This window comes from Oncorhynchus clarkii, chromosome 6 (genome assembly GCF_045791955.1).
Source record: "Oncorhynchus clarkii lewisi isolate Uvic-CL-2024 chromosome 6, UVic_Ocla_1.0, whole genome shotgun sequence".
In the NCBI taxonomy this organism is placed as follows: Eukaryota; Metazoa; Chordata; class Actinopteri; order Salmoniformes; family Salmonidae; genus Oncorhynchus; species Oncorhynchus clarkii.
Window position 1 is genome coordinate 33,833,223 of NC_092152.1, and position 13,117 is coordinate 33,846,339.

General features: G+C 42.1%; 1 protein-coding gene across 1 annotated transcript in view; it reads left to right on the forward strand.

Annotated features, from left to right (window-relative positions):
• Positions 1-2,727: 2,727 nt before the first annotated feature.
• The window catches only part of LOC139411040 (single-stranded DNA-binding protein 2-like), a 94,422-nt gene continuing 84,032 nt past the window's right edge, over positions 2,728-13,117 (forward strand). Inside the window, exon 1 of the mRNA XM_071156830.1 lies at positions 2,728-2,868. Coding sequence (XP_071012931.1) covers positions 2,813-2,868 — 56 coding nt within the window. The 5' untranslated portion in view covers positions 2,728-2,812. The remainder of the gene's footprint in view (positions 2,869-13,117) is intronic.

A 13,117-nucleotide genomic window follows, 5' to 3' on the forward strand; every position in this document is an offset into this window, starting at 1 on the left:
ATTACACACACACACACACACACACACACACACACACACAGGAGGAGCAGTCCTTCTCCAGAGACTACCCGTTGGGATGCAGCACTTTACATTTTTCAGTTATATACTAGGTCCAAATTTGCAGAGGCACTGAATTGAAACGAAAGCCATCACTGTCTCTCAGTGGATTTACGATAAGTACACCATGACAGTGAAGTGAACCCTGGATGTTAGCTCGCGGTCAGCATAACTTAGCATTTCATCTCTGCCAAAGTATACCGAACAAAAATATAAACGCAACATGCAACAATTTCAAAGATTTTACTGAGTTACAGTTCACATGAGGAAATTAGTCAATTGAAAAAAAATAATTCGTCCATAATCTATGGATTTAACACGAATGGGAATACAGATATACATCTGTCACAGACATCTTCAAAAAAAGGTAGGGGCGTGGATCAGAAAACCAGTCAGTACCTGGTGTGGCCACTAGTTGCCACATGCAGCGCGACACGTCTTCTCCGCATAGTTGGTCAGGCTGTTGATTGTGGCCTGTGGATTGTTGTCCCACTCCTCTCCAATGGCTGTGTAAAGTCAAATCAAATCAAATGGTATTGGTCACATACACATGGTTAGCAGATGTTAAGACGAGTGTAGCAAAATGCTTGTGCTTCTAGTTCCGACAGTGCAGCAATATCTAACAAGTAATCTAACAAATTCACAACGACTACTTTATACGCACAAATGTAAAGGGATGAATAAGAATATGTACATATAAACATATGGATAAGCGATGGCCATGCGGCATAGGCAAGATGCAGTAGATGGTATAGAATAAAGTATATACATATGAGATGAGTAATGTAGGATATGTAGACACTATTAAAGTGGTGTTATTTAAAGTGACTAGTGATACCTTTATTAAATTCATTTATAAAATGTATTAAAGTGGCCAGAGATTTGAGTCTGTATGTTGGCAGCAGCCACTTTATGTTGGTGATGGCTGCTTAACAGTCTGATGGCCTTGAGATAGAAGCTGTTTTTCAGTCTCTCGGTCCCAGCTTTGATGCACCTGTACTGACCTCGCCTTCTGGATGATAGCGGGGTGAACAGACAGTGGCTCGGGTGCATCGTGTGCAAGTTGCTTGATATTGGCGGGAACTGGAACACGAGGTTGTACACATCGACGCAGATTATCCTGAACATGCTCAATGTGTGACGTGTCAGGTGAGTATGCAGGCGATGGAAGAAATGGGACATTTTCAGCTTCCAAGAATTGTGTAGAAATCCTTGCGACATGGTGCCGTGCATTATGCTGAAACATGAGGTGATGGCAGCGGATGAATGGCACGACAATGTGCCTCAAGATCTCGTCACAGTATCTCTGTGCATTCAAATTGCCATCGATAAAATGCAATTGTGTTCATTGTCCGTAGCTTATGCGTGCCCGTACCATAACCCCACCACCAGCATGGGGCACTCTGTTCACAATGTTGACATCAGCAAACCGCTAGCCCACACAACGCCATACACGCTTGTCTGCGGTTGTGAGGCCGGTTGGACATTTTCTCTCGGTTTGACAAATTCTCTAAAACGCTGTTGGAGGCGGCTTATCGTTGAAAAATTAACATTCAATTGTCTGGCAACAGCTCAGGCTACATACTGCAACACATGTTTCAGACTGGATGCCTCCTTGTACTTTACTGCCTCCACAGAAGAATCGGTGCTGTCTAAATCACAAATAAAAATGGGAAGATATAGCAAGATTTTGTATTACACAAATCCATTGATAATCAACTGATGAGAGGGGACTCAAATGAACAAATAAGTCCAGGTTCTGTTGCTCCCGGTTACAGTAATTCACAAGGTGTCAACTTGTGGCATAAGAGGGTGGAGTGATCTACACTATTGCCTTGAACGGATTTAACAGAAAACAGCACATACAAGAAATTAGTTAGTTTACTAAAGTGGATTATTTCAAATATTGCCATTGTGAGAATGATGCATTTCATTGTTTAGTTTACTTTGTGTGTAATTGGCTCACAAGAGGAGGGGATACAACACTACAGAATGTTGTTGGATCTCTCACCTCTGTTTGTCAGTCTCTTCCCATTCTACACCCATTCCCAAGTTCAACATTGGCTATGTAATAGACCCATGTAATTCCAGTTCATATTTGCGATGGTTGTTTGCGCATTGCGTTGTCTGCGCGCCGGGTGTGATTGTAGAGGGGATGATTGTCTATTAAAGGGGCAGCCAGTCGTTTGAAATCCTTCTCGGACTGTTTCAAATCCCCCCTTGCACTCAGAGAGTAGAATGGAGGGAGGAGTGCGGGTGTGTGTGAGAGAAAGAGAGATAGCGAGAGAGTATGTGTATGTGTGATAGAGAGTGTACATGCTTGAGTGCTTGTGTATGTGTGTCTCCGTGCGCGAGTGTGTGAGGGTGCTTGAGTGTGTGCTTCTCTGTGTGTGTGTGTGTGTGCGTGTATGTGAGCGCAAGCGCCAGGGAGAGCGGCACACACAGCCAAGGCAGACGGAAGGAGAGAGCGAAAGAGAGAGAGAGAGAGCTAGAAGCGAGAGAAAAACAGAGAGATAGAGATAATGTAGAGGAGGGAGGGAAGGGAGGGAAAGGAGGGAGGTTCTTGGGGAGTTCTAACGAAGGGCGTGGCCAGCAAACTGTCAGTCACTGCCGTTTACCACACAAAATGGGTGTGCTCAAACATAAGGACATCCAATGGCAAGCGACGTTGCTTGTGTCACCATGGTGATGGGGCTGTACTCGGGGAGGTTGTGATGGGTTGACAGGTGCGTGACAATCGGAGCTCTCTGCAAGCATGTACGCCAAAGGCAAGAGTAACAACGTGCCGTCCGACAGCCAAGCCAGAGAAAAGTAAGTTTTATTTATGGGGGGAAACCGCAGCAATGAGGGAGGATTGAGAAAGTTAATGAACGTCCGGGTCAGTCACACGGAGCTGCTGTCGGAGAAGAGAGACATTGCAAGAGAGAGACTCATAAAGGCATGATTGAGGCTTTGCACGGCTTTAAAAGTTGACCATGTCAATTTCTTTGTAAATTCTGGAAATAGCAAGAAAGATTACAATAGAACATCATGGGAAAATAGAATATATGCACGAGGCTAGCCGATTTACATGACCGTGGTTCATAGGACACCTTTTACCGTTATACTGGGTTAGTATTTCTGCGACATAGCCTATATTTTTGACAGCAATGGTTATCAATCTACAGTTTGTCAGTTTAGCGTTATTTCGCTATATAGTAATGCAAAAACATTATACTGTCTGTAGAGGTAGCTGTTGTAAAGCCTAGGCAAACTGTTATGTTCAAGTTTTTCAGTGGAGCTTTATGCACGCTTACATGCCCACGTCGTGCATATTGTTGTGAGTAGAAGTTGTCTTTGCATTAAGTTGACAAGCAGATGACACTATCGCTGTTAGTTCAATCAACCGATCCATTGCATGCTACAGTACCTCGCAGCAGCTGACAGACAGACAGGCTATTAAATATCCAGCATAGCCTAATGTGTCATCATTATTAAGCTATCATTAACATTACCTGACTTTTTACTTGCATAGTCTAGCGTAGCCTACAGGTCAAGGTGCCTAAACAATATGTTTATGAACATTTTCGAAAAACATGTTATAACTACAGGGTTATACAATACATGCACATTGCAAGTAATGTGTTTTCCAGTTGAGCAAATAATTAACGTATTGACACCAATGTCCGGACGGGGGCTTTTCAATTGTAATTTCTGTCAAAATAGCCTACAACATAATGTAATTTCTGTCAAAGATTTATATATTTTTTAACATCATTTTATGCATACTGTAGCCTCAGAATTATTTCGATGAATGTCTCTGTTGAGTGAGCACATCTTGTCTAAAGAAGAAACAGTTTCCTGGGAGACAGACGGGAGAACTTGGTTACATTAGGCAGGTTTCTATTAACCCAGGCACTTGGCACACACTGGTTGAATTGAAGTCTGGAAGACAAAATGTGACCATGTGTAATGGAAACAGTAGATTTTCTAAAGATCGAATACATTTTTATCTGTTCGACAGGGGTGGGTTCTTCTTTTGTCATAGGCACATGGAAATTATTAGACTATTGCTAATATTAGTAAATTCTTGCCAAGGGCTTAACTTTGTGTTGCATATTGGGGAGGTTAGGGTCAATGGGTACTGGGGTCAACCCCCTTACATGGGGGTCAAGGGCTCCCAACCCAGGAGAAAAATAAATAAATACATGTAAAATGGTTGTTTCTGGTTCATTTAGAATGTATCCTAACCACAACTGAAATACTAATAATTTATATATTACTTTAAACTGTTGGTCCAACTAACAGTTCAGAAGGTAACTACGCTTGGCAATTATTTTGTAGAACGACTGTGAGAAAGTCAGTTCTGATGTGTGTTCAGTTCAATTGAATGTTTGCTACGTTGTGTAATGGCTTGTACTGAACAATGTTCTTCAACGTTCTTGAACAGACTTTGAGGTAGCCTACGTTTTCTCCGTTTGGCTGATGTGAGGGGGTTGTGGCTTGAAGAAATGAGTGTGGTATTTGAAGGATAGTGGTGCATTTTTAACCCACAACACAACCCAACCCCGTTTTTCAACTGGTCGTTCAGAACAGCACAGTTTCCGTTTAATTGAATATTGCATTACGTTTTTTCATACTGAACTTTTGGTGACTTTTCTACTCTAAAATGAATAAAACATTAATTATGGTGACACCATTAAAATTATAATTTTAGGCTCCAAAATTGAGCCTAAAATGTTCCATGTTATCAGGCTGGTGTGTTATTTAGCAATAAGCATTATCACCTGTAGCCCGACTGATGCAGTATAGAGCCCTGCACAGCATAGAGCCCACACCCGAGACATTCAAGGCCCTAACCTACCCAGGCCCGATTGCTTCTGCCAAATGTAACCTTTTCACACGTACCAAAAAACGGGTGTGATCATTCTACAGCGGTCCCTGCAGCGTACACTCAAACCTGTGTGATTAGAACGCTTATTTAGAACTTCCAGTTTCGATTGACGCAGCAGTCATCATTTGAGCTGGCCACACTGTTTTTTCGCAGAAACATTTTGCACAAACAGTCTTTACAAAGTTATGTCCTGAATGTGACCAGTTTATTTTTGGATGCAATGTTAGAATAAAAACATGAGCTGGCTCACACCCAGGGAAAATTATTTTATGTAGAGGTGCTAACTAACAGCGAATAAACTATAAGCAATAAAAATAGTCGCACACTCTATATATAAACTCCCAGTAATTTATTGGGTAAATCTCCATCGTTTCGGCATCACTGTGCCTTCTTCTGGTTGATTGTTCCGACATTCACAGAAGTAGCGATAGCATAACACAATTATCATCCAAACTGGAAAATATAGGCTACATTTGTCCTAGCGCTAACTGAGGAAAAATTGACTTAACACAAGCGGTCATATTTAGATAACTCTCGGCTGACAGAAACCACAATATGATTTGGCTTATAGCAATTACTATTTGGGTAGTTTGTGCGCACCGCCATGTTTGTTTTTTCGCGTCAACCAAAGATAATAAAGAGGAGACAAGATGAGTTTGGTCTGTTTGCTGTATGCATGTTGAAGGAGGTGTGTCGTCTACGATCATTCCCTTCATTCACTTTCGGAAGTTTACTCGAAAGAAGAGTGAACCATTCTAACACCTCATTATAACGTCTTTGGTCTGACAGATGTTTACGTGACACCCAAAATGCATTGTATAATGTCAACAAACATGGCGGAAGGCCTCCCAGGTGGCTCAGTGGTCTAAGGCACTGAATCGCAGTTCTAGCTGTGTCACTAGAGATCCTGGTTTGAGTCCATCCTCTGACGCAGCCAGCCACGACCGGGAGACCCAAGGGGCAGCGCACAATTGTCCCAGCGTCGCCCGGGTTAGGGGAGGGTTTGGCTGGAAGGGATGTTCTTGTCCCATCGCGCACTAGCGACTCTTGTGGCGGGCCGGGCGCAATGCACGCTGACACGGTTGCCAGGTGTACCGTGTTTCCTCCGACACATTGGTTCGGCTGGCTTTCGGGTTAAGCGGGCATTGTGTCAAGAAGCAGTGCGGCTTGGTTGGGTTTCGGAGGACGGCAGGACCTTAACCTCTCCCGAGTCCGTACGGGAGTTGTAGCAATGGGACAAGACTGTAACTACCAATTGGATACCATGAAATTGTGGGGAAAAAGGATTTAAAAAATAACTAACAATTTAAAAAAAAGTATTTATATAAAGAAACATGGCACCACACAGTTGGCAAATAGCTCATTATAATCAGTACAAGCTTCATAAAAGTATTTTACACACATCATAGGTGTCCATTACAATCTATTCAATATTCAGAATACATAATTTTTCACCAGTACTTGAAAAGATGTTAATAAGACTGTAAATACAGTGCCTTGCGAAAGTATTCGGCCCCCTTGAACTTTGCGACCTTTTGCCACATTTCAGGCTTCAAACATAAAGATATAAAACTGTATTTTTTTGTGAAGAATCAACAACAAGTGGGACACAATCATGAAGTGGAACGACATTTATTGGATATTTCAAACTTTTTTAACAAATCAAAAACTGAAAAACAGGGCGTGCAAAATTATTCAGCCCCCTTAAGTTAATACTTTGTAGCGCCACCTTTTGCTGCGATTACAGCTGTAAGTCGCTTGGGGTATGTCTCTATCAGTTTTGCACATCGAGAGACTGACATTTTTTCCCATTCCTCCTTGCAAAACAGCTCGAGCTCAGTGAGGTTGGATGGAGAGCATTTGTGAACAGCAGTTTTCAGTTCTTTCCACAGATTCTCGATTGGATTCAGGTCTGGACTTTGACTTGGTCATTCTAACACCTGGATATGTTTATTTTTGAACCATTCCATTGTAGAAGTTTGCTTTATGTTTTGGATCATTGTCTTGTTGGAAGACAAATCTCCGTCCCAGTCTCAGGTCTTTTGCAGACTCCATCAGGTTTTCTTCCAGAATGGTCCTGTATTTGGCTCCATCCATCTTCCCATCAATTTTAACCATCTTCCCTGTCCCTGCTGAAGAAAAGCAGGCCCAAACCATGATGCTGCCACCACCATGTTTGACAGTGGGGATGGTGTGTTCAGCTGTGTTGCTTTTACGCCAAACATAACGTTTTGCATTGTTGCCAAAAAGTTCAATTTTAGTTTCATCTGACCAGAGCACCTTCTTCCACATGTTTGGTGTGTCTCCCAGGTGGCTTGTGGCAAACTTTAAACAACACTTTTTATGGATATCTTTAAGAAATGGCTTTCTTGCCACTCTTCCATAAAGGCCAGATTTGTGCAATATACGACTGATTGTTGTCCTATGGACAGAGTCTCCCACCTCAGCTGTAGATCTCTGCAGTTCATCCAGAGTGATCATGGGCCTCTTGGCTGCATCTCTGATCAGTCTTCTCCTTGTATGAGCTGAAAGTTTAGAGGGACGGCCAGGTCTTGGTATATTTGCAGTGGTCTGATACTCCTTCCATTTCAATATTATCGCTTGCACAGTGCTCCTTGGGATGTTTCAAGCTTGGGAAATCTTTTTGTATCCAAATCCGGCTTTAAACTTCTTCACAACAGTATCTCGGACCTGCCTGGTGTGTTCCTTGTTCTTCATGATGCTCTCTGCGCTTTTAACGAACCTCTGAGACTATCACAGTGCAGGTGCATTTATACGGAGACTTGATTACACACAGGTGGATTGTATTTATCATCATTAGTCATTTAGGTCAACATTGGATCATTCAGAGATCCTCACTGAACTTCTGGAGAGAGTTTGCTGCACTGAAAGTAAAGGGGCTGAATAATTTTGCACGCCCAATTTTTCAGTTTTTGATTTGTTAAAAAAGTTTGAAATATCCAATAAATGTCGTTCCACTTCATGATTGTGTCCCACTTGTTGTTGATTCTTCACAAAAAAATACAGTTTTATATCTTTATGTTTGAAGCCTGAAATGTGGCAAAAGGTCGCAAAGTTCAAGGGGGCCGAATACTTTCGCAAGGCACTGTACATTATGCCACATGGATGGATGGATGGAGTGATGGAGTGGCAGGTAGCCTAGTGGTTAGAGCATTGGGCCAGTAACCGGAAGTTAGATCGAATCCCTGAGCTGACAAGGTCATTCTGCCCCTGAACAAGGCTGTTAACCCACTGTTCCTAGGCCATCGTTGTAAATAAGAATTTGTTCTTAATAACTGACTTGCCTAGTTAAATAAAGGTATAAAAAAAAATACATGCGCTACCTTTCAAAAGTTTGGGGTCACTTAGAAATATCCTTGTTTTTGAAAGAAATAACATTTTTTGTCCATTAAAATATCATTAAATTGATCAGAAATACAGTGTAGACATTGTTAATGTTGTAAATGACTATTGTAGCTGGAAACGGCAGATAATCTTTTACATTTTTTATATCTACAAAGGCGTACAGAGGCCCATTATCAGCAACCGTCACTCCTGTGTTCCAATGGCACGGTGTGTTAGATAATATAAGTTTATAATTTTATTGATCATTAGAAAACCCTTTTGCAATTGTGTTAGCACAGCTGAAAACTGTTATTCTGATTAAAGAAGCAATAAAACTGGCCTTCTTTAGACTAGATGAGTATCTGGAGCATCAGCATTTGTGGGTTCGATTACAGGCTCAAAATGGCCAGAAACAAAGAACTTTCTTCTGAAACTTGTCAGTCTATTCTTGTTCTGAGAAATGAAGGCTATTCCATGTGAGAAATTGCCAAGAAACTGAAGATCTTGTACAACGCTGTGTACTACTCCCTTCACAGAACAGCGCAAACTGTCCCTAACCAGAATAGAAAGAAGAGTGGGAGGCCCCGGTGCACAACTGAGCAAGAGGACAAGTACATTAGTGTCTAGTTTGAGCAACAGACACCTCATAAGTCCTCAACTGGCAGCTTCATTAACTAGTACCTGCAAAACACCAGTCTCAACGTCAACAGTGAAGAGGCGACTCCGGGATACTGACCTTCTTCTAGGCAGATATTCCATTACAAATCATCAATTTCCAGCTACAATAGTCATTTACAACATTAACAATGTCTACACTGTATTTCGGATCAATTTGATGTTATTTTAATGGACCAATGATTAGGCGTAACACACCTCAATTCAAATTAAAACTTATAAGAAAATCATTTGAAATTGACAAGATCAAACACAGCCTATAGATAATTAGCAGGCAGCGCGTGTTAAGTGTCCTGTTGTGTAACAATCACATTTTGGAACAGTGAGTGCATTCTGACATCACGTGCATAAAACAACACATGCTGGGGCGACCGTTAGAGATATTTCGAACTGACATGTGAAAAGGTTCAAGTCCGGCCCTGCCCGAAATTAGAAATATGTTCCTCCGTTAGTAAATCCATTAACTGCACCTTTCTGTCTGTAAACCGCTTCCTGCATGCAGGCTGCTCGCTCTGCATGCACTCTGTGCATGGCGGCTCTGAGTGTGAGTATCCATAGCAACGGCTCCGCTTGGGCTGCTCAATGAAGAGACATGAGAGAGCAGTAAGCTGTTAGCTACTTTCCGTCACTTTAAAATCCGACAATTTAAGAAATATTTTATGTGAAATAATCTCTTCTGTTTTATATTTGACGAGGTTGAAGAACTTCTGACACCATGTTATGATCTTAGCAGCAAAGCACAAGCAAATGGCTCAGCTTCAAAATGTTTGTGATTAATTTAGTGATACCCGAGCCCTCCCCTTACCCTAGTTATTGATGAAAAAGCAGGCCCTACCAGGTATCAGTGCTCTATAAATAAATAGGCTGAAGCATGTGGTTGCCCATCTGTATTTGTGCTGATCATTATCCAAATCAGTGCTTCCCAAACGTTTTCAGTCATGGCGCCCTTTCATCATGGGGGAACATCCTATGCCCCCTCACCTCCACCGATTGAATGAACTGCTACTATTAATTTATTTTGTAGATTTTCTCAATTTAAATAAAATATACAGTAAAGGTGGTTCTAGAAGCATTCTTAGTGTGACTATTAGGTTGTATAAACATGATGAGTGCCCCCCCCCAGACTCTGCAGCGGGTCAGAGTCTGAGACAGGCAGGCTGCCAATGGCTGGGGAGAGAAACAGGCTTGGTTGAAAATACTGCTTGAGGTTCAGAGAAACAGCCCTTCTCTAATTCTGTAGCCTACTAGAAAGCAGTTGTTTCAAAGTTTATAATACTAACAACGTTCCCTTTGAACTCACAAAATTGAGCCCAATATAAGTGTTAACCAATTATCCCTCGTTTTGAGAAATAGTACTCACACACAAGATACGCATCTTGTCACTTTGAAATAGAAACTTTATCGATTTGAAACATATCCTTTTCCATATAATTCTTATTCGTGCTTATGAAATTCTAAATGTGACTGTACATTTTATTTGTACAAGTGATCTCACAAAATGAATGGTTTGAGAGAGAGAAAGAATGCTATTGCTCTGTTCTCCTTACAAGCCTTGCGCAACTTTTTTCCCTTCACAAACCAAGGCCTCTGAGGACCAGGCCTAACCAAAAGCGTAATTGCCGGCGGGAATTGAGTACTACCATGTAGTGTAAAACCACAGGAATCCCCCCACTGGGCACACACTGGTGGAATCAACGTTGTTTCCACATCATTTCAATAAAATTACGCACCTGATTCTTGCCTTCTATCTGTGCTGTTTTTTGCGGGCTACCTGAAGCATAAAACATTTGTGGGCAGGGCGTACAGGCTGTTGCGCCACCTTATTAATGCGCAATTTGCCTAATAGGATAATAGAAACCCTTCAACCACAATTTTTATTAGACATAAAAAAAAATTAGAAAATGTGTTTTTTAAGGTGTGACATTACATCCAGCTGTTCTTATCGACACAAGACAGATAAAATAAAATGTTATTGGTCATGTACACATATTTGCTGATGTTATCTCAGGTGCAGTGAAATGCTTGTGTTTCTAGCTCCAACAGTGCAGTAATACTTAACAATGCAAAACAATACACCCAAATCCCCAAAAATGTAAACAAATAAATTAAGAAATATCAGAACGAGATATATGATACACTCCCTTCCCAGTTCACAAAAAAATGTATCACTCCTACAGACAGTGAGTCACATGGCCGTGGCTTGCTATATAAAGTAGGCAGGCATCGAGGCATTCAGTTACTGTTCGATTGAACGTTAGAATGGGCATCACAAATGACTTGAGTGACTTTGAGCATGGTATGATCGTCGGTGCCAGGCGCACAGTATCCAGTATCTCAGAAACAGAGTTTTTCCACACACAAGTGTCTAGGGTTTACCGAAACAAATGGTGCGACAAACAAAAAACATCCAGTCAATGACAGTCCTTTGTGACAAAAACAGCTCGTTGATGAGAGAGGTCAAATGAGAATGGCAAGAATCGTGCAAGCTAACAGACGGGCCACAAACAGACAAATAACAGCACAGTACAACAGTGGTGTGCAAAATGGCATCAGAATGCACAACTCGTCGATCCTTGTCACAGATGGGCTATTGCAACAGACGACCACACCGGGTTCCACTCCTATCAGCTAAAAACAAGAAGAAGTGGCTCCAGTGGGCACCAACACTGGACAATTTGAGGAGTGGAAAAACATTGCCTGGTCCAACATATGTCGGTTCCTGTTGCGTCATGCTTATGGCAGAGTCAGGAATTGGCGTAAGCAGCATGAGTCCGTGGACCCATCCTGCCTGGTACAGGCTGGTGGCAGTGGCGTACTGGTGTGGGGAATGTTTTCCTGGAACACGTTAGGTCCCTTGGTCTACAAACCTGACTCAGTTACACCAGCTCTGTCAGGAGGAATGGGCCAAAATTCACCCAACTTATTGTGGGAAGCTTGTGGAAAGCTTCCCAAAACTCATCTGAAGGGCTTTGACTTCTCAAACACGGAAGAAACCTAACCCAATGAGTGTTTCGAAAAATGCATACTACTGTGCTCTGAGCACACACATTGGAGCATGGGGGGGTATTTTGAAGCATCGATGGAAAGTGTGCAAAGAAATATAACACAACCACGTAAAAAAAATAACTATACCATTTTTGTGAAATCAATGACGGACATTAGTTGAGTTGAAGCGAGAGAAAATACACAGACTTCGGAATGAAATATTGCCTATTCACATTTCATATGTTGTCTGACTACAATATTTTATCTTGATATGTTAATAAATACATGAAAGTGTTCATTTTGACAACGTAGCGTAGATCGCAACCCCATAATAAGTCAATAGGGCTAACTGGCTAGCTACTACTGTTAGCTAGACACAAATAATTGTTAGCTAGCTACTCATAAAAAATTGACATCTATCTCCCCTAATATTAGTTTTCGGTCATTTGTGCCTGTTTAAATAGCGCTCTGACTGATGTTTAGCTACTTTTCTCCAGTACATTTCTTGGTGTAGCCAACCTACCTTTCTCCGGTAAAATGCAAGATTACCTTTAAGCAAAACATTAAGAAATGTAGCTGGCTGTATTCTTTATATGATACACATTATAAATATGATTGCCATGCAAAAATGTAGTTGTGTGGCTGCCAGCCAAATAGTGTTGAACTTCTGTGAAGTGAAGCAGTCCGGTGATCAGGTCAGTGTTCCATAGCCGCAGGCAGAACAGCAGAAACTGGGTCAGCAGCACGACCCGGTGGATTAGGGACAGGGGCAGCCAGGAGATGTCAGGCCAGGTAGTCCTGAGGCATGGTCTTAGGGCTCAGGTCCTCTGGGAGGGGAGAGAGATGGGAGAATTAAAGGGAGCATATCTAAGATCACACACGACACCAGATAAGACAGGAGAATTACACCAGATATAACAGACTGATCCAAGCCCCCAGGCACAGACTATTGCAGCATAGATACAGGAGACTGAAACGGGGGGTGTCGGGGACACTGTGGCCCAGTCCAAAGTCACCCCCAGACAGGCACAACCAGGCAAGATATAACCCCACCCACTTTGGCAAAGCAAAGCCCCCACAGGGATATCAACAATACAACTTACTACCCTGAGACAAGGCTGAGTATAGCCCACAAAGACCTCTCCATGCACAAGCCCGAGGTCAGGAAGGATGGAGGAGCGC